General features: G+C 37.5%; 1 protein-coding gene across 1 annotated transcript in view; it reads left to right on the top strand.

Moving 5' to 3' along the window:
• Positions 1-6,802, top strand: part of MANBA (mannosidase, beta A, lysosomal) — a 226,129-nt gene that overhangs the window by 167,459 nt on the left and 51,868 nt on the right. The window contains exon 13 of the mRNA XM_006893092.1: positions 2,998-3,162. Coding sequence (XP_006893154.1) covers positions 2,998-3,162 — 165 coding nt within the window. The remainder of the gene's footprint in view (positions 1-2,997; positions 3,163-6,802) is intronic.

The raw sequence follows: 6,802 nt of genomic DNA, 5'->3' as shown, positions 1-6,802 counted from the left end.
GCACTTATTTCCTGCTTCACCATCCCACAGGATATCCATCCACTTCTACCCCCTCCCTTCACATCTATCTCCCTTTCACCAGCCCTCCATCTAATAACTTATATATGAAGCTTCCATGGCTTCTGTGATTTCAAACACATCAGCTGATGGTAGTTCCTTATGTTGGGATCAGTGTCTCTGAAGTTTAGTCAACAACAACAGGACTTGTAGTATCTGTAAACTTTAACTATGAGCCCCTTGTCTGAAATGTTATTGCCAAATGTTTTTTCCAAGTCTGTGAGCTTCCCCCTGCTATTGGAGAAAGTTTTTAATGTACACAGGGTTTTGATTTTAAGAAGATCCCATTCAACAATTTTATCCTTTCCAGGTTGTGATTTTGTTTTGCTATGTTTGAAACCCTCTTTATGTCACATGTTAGAAATTCTAAATTTGTTCCCATTTTGTCTCTTATGATCTTTATGGTTTGGGGTTTTACCCCCAGGTAAAATCCACTTTGAGTTGGTGTTTGTATATGGTGTTAGATGTGAGTTTTCTGCTGGTAGCCGTTCAGTTTTGCCAGCACCATTTGTTAAGGAGGCTGCCATTTCTCCATTTGATGGGTTTTGTTTCCTTGTCAAGTATCAGTTGACTATAGGTAGATGGTTTGATTGCTGAATTCTCAATTCTGTTACATTGAGCTTTGTGTTTATTGTTGTACCAGTGCCATGCTGTTCTGATTACTACAGCAGTGTAATAAGTTTTGAGATCAGAGAATGAGATGCTTTCTACTTTAGTTTTGTTTTTCGGAAAGGCCTTGCTTATTTTGGGTCTATTCACTTGAAAAATTAATTTGTTTTGGGATTGTGGTGAATTTGTAGATTGCTGTTGGTAAGATTGTCATTTTCACAATGTTCAGTCTTCCTATCCATGAAGAGGGGATATTTTATCCAGTTACTTTGGTCTCTTATTATTTCTTGTGGTATTGCTTTGTAGTTTTCCTTATAAAAGTATTTTTAAAAATTTCCGTTTCAGCTCTCATGACCTAGTGGCCAGGGAGTTGTGCTGCCATTCCCAAGGCAGGTGGTTTGAATCCACTAGCAGGTCCAGAGGAAAAAGATGGACAGTTTCCTCCCATGCGATTTATAGCCTCTGAAAATCTGCTGGAGAATCAATTGTGAGTCTTTACTTTGACAATGAACAACACTTGCAAAACTAGTTAGTAGTAGAAAATACAGAACTGTGTGTATAAGAGAGAGAAAATGAAGTACATGTACACACTGTTTGAAGAGTATGCTAACTAATTAATTAAGCTTTCAACACAGTTCCTGATAAATATTGAGAGCTTATAAAAATGTTAATTGTTGTTGCCAGCATAGCCCTCTGGCTAGTAAAGATTTATTTTCCTTCAAAAGTATATAAATTTAAAGAACTCTAGTCTAAATTTCAAGACTTAATAGTCTAGATTTCAATAACTAACCTTGAACCTTGATCAGAATACTTACCCTTTCTGTGTCTGGCTTTCTCATCTGCAGAATGGAGGTGACAATAATTCTCACAGGGTTATTATCAGAATTAAATGAGTTAACATGTTTAAAGTACTGCCAATAGTGCCTGGCATTTTCTGCTTCCTTCTGGTAATGGTGCGATAGTTGAAATTTACAAACTCTCCATTCTAGTTATTGTTGTTATGTGTCATTGACTCAAATACAACTCAGAGAGACCCTATGAACACCAGATCAGAAGGTTGCCCTATTCTGTACATGCTCACAATTTCTGACACACTTGAGCCTGTTGTACAGTCACCACATAGAGCCATCTTGCTGAGGGTCTTACTCTCTTTAGTTGACTCCTTACCTTTTCTAAAGTGTGATATCCTTTTCCAAAAACTGACTTCTCCAGACAACATGCCTGAACTATGAAAGATGAAGTTTTGCCATCTTTGCCTCTAAGGAGCACCTGGCCTGCATTTCCTGAAAGAGAAATTTGTTCTTTTGACAGTCCATGCGATATTAAATACTTTTCACGACCACCACCTTTATGTGGCATCAGTTCTTCTTTGGTCATCATTGTCCAAAATTCAGATGCAATGGAAAGCGATTGAAAACTCAGTGGCTTGTATCAGGCACACCTTAACCTTTATACTCACATCCTTGCTCTTTAGAACTTTAAAAAGTTCCTTTAAAGCAGATTTTCCCAGTGCAGTGTGTCTTTTGAGATCTTGGTGCTACCATGGATGTTGATTGTGGATTAAGAAGAGGAGTGTCTGTTATTTGCGTTGTGTCTTTCATTCTATGAAAGCTAAACGTGTATATTGATTATATTTAGTAATCCCTGAAGAAGAGTTGTTGAGTATCATCAAGTCAACTCTGATAGAGCCTTGCCCATCCTGTGCTTTATTCAGGGAGCACTGATGGCCTAGTGGCAAGAAGCCACACTACAATCCCGAAGGCACGCAGTTCAAATCCACCAGCTGCTCCACAGGACAAGGATGGGCAGTTTCTTTCTGTGTGATTAACTGCCTCTGAAAACCCACTGGAGGGTCAGTTATGAGTTGGTTCTCACTTGATATAACAAATCACAACAGCAATAATATTTTATTAATGATAAAGAATTGTCACGGTTTTAGCAGAATATTGATTCCAGTTCATTATTAAGTTATGACAACTGTTTTTACCTAAATAGATAAAATGGCATGTAAAAGAATTCACATAAATGAATATTTCAAATTCCAAGTGTGCATTCTCATAAGACAAGGCTTGGGAGAGAAACAACAGAATGTAAATTGTCTAGATTTGAAGATGGGACATTGTAAGTGTCAAATCAGCTTTGCACAAGACAAGGGTTTCACCAATGACAAATATAATGGGGGGGGGAAGGGAAGTAGGACATTAGAGAACTTTAGAACTACAGAACAAACCATCTTTTCCAGTGCAGGCAGTGCTTTCCAAGTTTGTTAGGAATGCAGAGAAAAGTAGTTTTGTGGCTGCATCCCAATTTGTAACTCTGTTTATCCAAAAGGTTTCATCTAAAACCGACTGGTCGTTCAAGAGCAATTTTTCACTTCACAGACAACATCATTATAATGGTAACATGGAAATGCTGACTCAGGCTAATCTTCATTTCAAACTCCCTCTCAGTACAGACCCAGTACGCGTGTTCAAAGATACCATCTACCTGACTCAGGTAAGGCATTTTTATTCTGCATGTTTCTGCAGTTAACATAAGAGAGTATGTAGATTTTGCAGACCTTGTATGATAAAAAATTACTTACTTTCTTATTCTTCTAATAAAGAAGAGGGGTTTGTTGTTAAAACATTGTACTTGACATGTAGTACTTGAAATACTTTAGTTTTGACATGTATTTATTTTATAAAATCTCTCACCTCCTTTTTCTCATTGCAGTTGAGTTGGAACTACTCATTACTGACCTTCCAGCAAGTTTTCAGAGGCTATAATTACTTTAGAACCAAGATCTAATTCTGGGGGTGGGGGGAGATAATCTTGTTAGTAAACAGAAGCCTTTGTGATGGTGGAGCCTTGGTGGTTCTGTAACCCAAAGGCAGCACTTCTCTGGCAGTTTGAATCCACCAGCAGCTCTTTGGGAGAAAGACGGGAAGATCGGCAATCTCCTTCCCTGCATTTTACAGCCTTCATAAACTTGCTGCAGGGTCAGCTATAAGTTGACTGACTCAGTAGCGGTTAGAATTGAAAGTTAGTGATAGAAGCTAATTCACTTGATTGCTAGTTAATGCACTTGACTACTAATCAAAAGACAGGTGATTTGAATATATGAGTTTCTTCCTGGGTGAAAGAGGCTGTAATATGCTTTTATAAGGATGTACAGCTTTTAAACCCTATCGAGCAGTCTGCTCTGTCCTGTCAGATCACTGAGTTGGAATCAACATATGGCAGGGGCTAGAGTAATAAACAGTGTTGAGTGGATGGCTGTTAGTGCTCTTGGCAACCAACTGAAAGATTGACAGTTGGGGTCCACCCAGAGGTGTCTTGGAAGAAAAGCCTGGAGATATTCCTACTTCAAAAAAAATTAGCCAAACAGAGACTTGTACACCAGTCTTAACAGCAGCATTATTCACCAAACGAAGAATATGGAAAATGCCCAAATGCCCAAGCACAATGGAATGGGTTGAGAAATTATGGTACACTCATACAATGAAATACTATGCAGCACACAGGAGGAATGATTTTGTATATTACTACCTATTTTAGGGGACTGAAGAACATTATGCTGAGTATACTAATTCAGTCTCATAAAGACAAATACTGTATAAGATCATTATTGTAGAATGAATACAGGGATCCATGGAGGGCAGTGGGGAGCAGAGGATGAGGATGGGCGGGAGGAGGTGGCAGAGGGGGTGCTTAATCATAGGGTTACAAATTTGATGGATGGAGGGAGGAGTGGGTAAAAGAAAGGGGAAAGATCTGGTGAAAAACAATGTATACAAACTTTGTAAGTAAACCACTATAAAATGGAAAAAGAAATCATCTTTGAAATCCTTTGGAGTACAGTTCTAGTCTGACACCTGGATTGCTGTAAGTTGGAATGACTTGGTGGTAAGTGGTTTGCATTACTGTTGAATGTCTTAATTGAAAAACTAAGTGAACCATGACTTCTTATATAAAAATTAGAATATAGAGAGAAGATTCGAATGTGAACGGCAAGGTGATAAAATTTGCAGAAGAAAATATAAGAGAATATTTTCATGATCCTGGGATAGGCAAATATATCTTAAACAGGACATATAAACACCTCATATAGAGTTGCTATGAGTCAGAATTGACTCGAGAACACTGTGGGATTATTTTTTTTTAATGATATGAAAGTCACTAATATAAAAAAAATGTATTGAAGATCCTCAATGAGATGGATTGACTCAGTGACTGGGGTAATGAGGGTAGCTGTGTTAGAGAATAAGGTTGGCTTAGGATAGAACAAGGTTCACAGCTGTTGTACACAGGGTCACTATGAGTCACAGGTCACTTGACGGCACATAACAACAATATTGATTAATTGAACTCCATTAAAATTGTATACTTGTGTATGTCTAAGAAACTATTAAGAGAGAGAGAGAGGGAGAAAAAGGCAAATCACAAGCTGGGTAAAAATCCTTGCCAAACATATATTATGGAAAGATTTGTATCCAGAATTATAAAGGAAATCAACTTATAAAAAGGAGTAGGAAAAAAATCTGGAGAGCATATTAGAAAATGGCCAATCTCATCCTTATTCATGAAAATGAAAGCCATACTGGCTACCTCTAGCACCCAGCTGAGTGACTAAAATTATAAAGATTGACAATACCAACTGTTGGTGAGGAGGTGGAACAGCTGGAACTTTTCGATATTGTTAGTAAGAGTGTGAATGTGAATAATGACTTTGGAAAACTTTCTGGCAGTTTCTATTAAAGCTAAACATTTGCTTTCTCTTTGAACCAGCACTCTACTTCTACCTATGCTCCCAAGATAAATGAGTGCATGTTTTCACTGACTGACATCTGGCAGAATGTTCATAGCAACTTTATTCCTAATAGTCCCAAACTGACAGCAACTAAATATCCTTTAACAGCACTAGTAAATGAGTTGGCAGATTCATACAATGGAACACTTGAGATCAATACAATGAATGACCTAATGCCCACCTACCACTGCTGACAATGTTGACAGGATCACAGTAGAGGATCTTGGACAGAGAGGGAGAAAAATGTGGAACAAAGCTCAAAATCCTAAAAGTGATAAGGTTCATTGGTTTAAAAGAGACTGGTGGAACCCCTGAGACTGTGGTTCTAGTCACCCTCTGAGCCTGGAATTTAACTCACCTCTATGACTTACCTTTCACACAGACAATAGACAAATGGTTGAGTAAACAAAACACTGGGAAGATACTCACTTCTTAAGGGGATCAAGGAAAGAAAAAGGATAATCAATTGCTATCAGAATCCATGCAGAAGAATCTTACAGATACTATTTTGTGCAAAAAAAAAGGCATAAAGTATACATATTATTTCTTTCGTGTTATAGTATACATATTGACAGAACTTATACTATCAAATGAGAGAAAAAGCAAACTTGTGGTTACCTCTTATGTGAGGAGTGTGTCTAATGATAGGAAAGGATAAAAGAGAACTTTTTGGAGTTCTGGAAAGTTCTGTGTCTTGCTCTCAGCATGTTGTTATTAAATGCCATTAAGTCAACTTCAAAGAAAAATGCTACCTAAAATCCAGCTGGGCAGTTTCTTCAAAAGTCTTTATTGCCAACTGACACTGTGCATTGGACTCTTGTGTGTCAGGAAGAGTGAGGATGGCACAGGATAGAAAAGGGTTCAGCTCTGTTGTTTATAGGGTTGCTATGAGTTGTACTAGGCTTGATGGCACCTAACATCAATAAAAACTGGGATATTCAGTACTCTTCTTCAATATCACAATTCAGAGGCATTGATTCCACTGTCATTTTGATTAATTGTGCTTATATAGATGTACTTATATTTTAAACACTAAATTTGTGCACTTAAAATATATTCGTGTTGTATTTTATACAATCCAGGTTATATTTTCCTCAAGCTTTATTGGAGTATAAATGATATAAAATTTACTCATTTTAGGTGTGTAAATAGATGGTTTCAGTAAATTTACAGAATTGTGCAACCATTACAAAAGTCCAATATTACAATATTCCTGTTATCAGTCATTCATCTTTCCTGCTCCATCTCCAGGCAATCATTTGAGTATTTTTATTTGCCTATTTTGTTTCACTCTTGGCACCAGTAGCCAGGAAAGTAAAAGGCGCATTGCCATGGGAAAGTCTG

This window comes from Elephantulus edwardii, unplaced genomic scaffold (genome assembly GCF_000299155.1).
Source record: "Elephantulus edwardii isolate Elephantulus edwardi_28Jun2011 unplaced genomic scaffold, EleEdw1.0 scaffold00122, whole genome shotgun sequence".
NCBI classification, from domain to species: Eukaryota; Metazoa; Chordata; class Mammalia; order Macroscelidea; family Macroscelididae; genus Elephantulus; species Elephantulus edwardii.
This window is presented reverse-complemented; position numbering and strand designations above follow the sequence as displayed.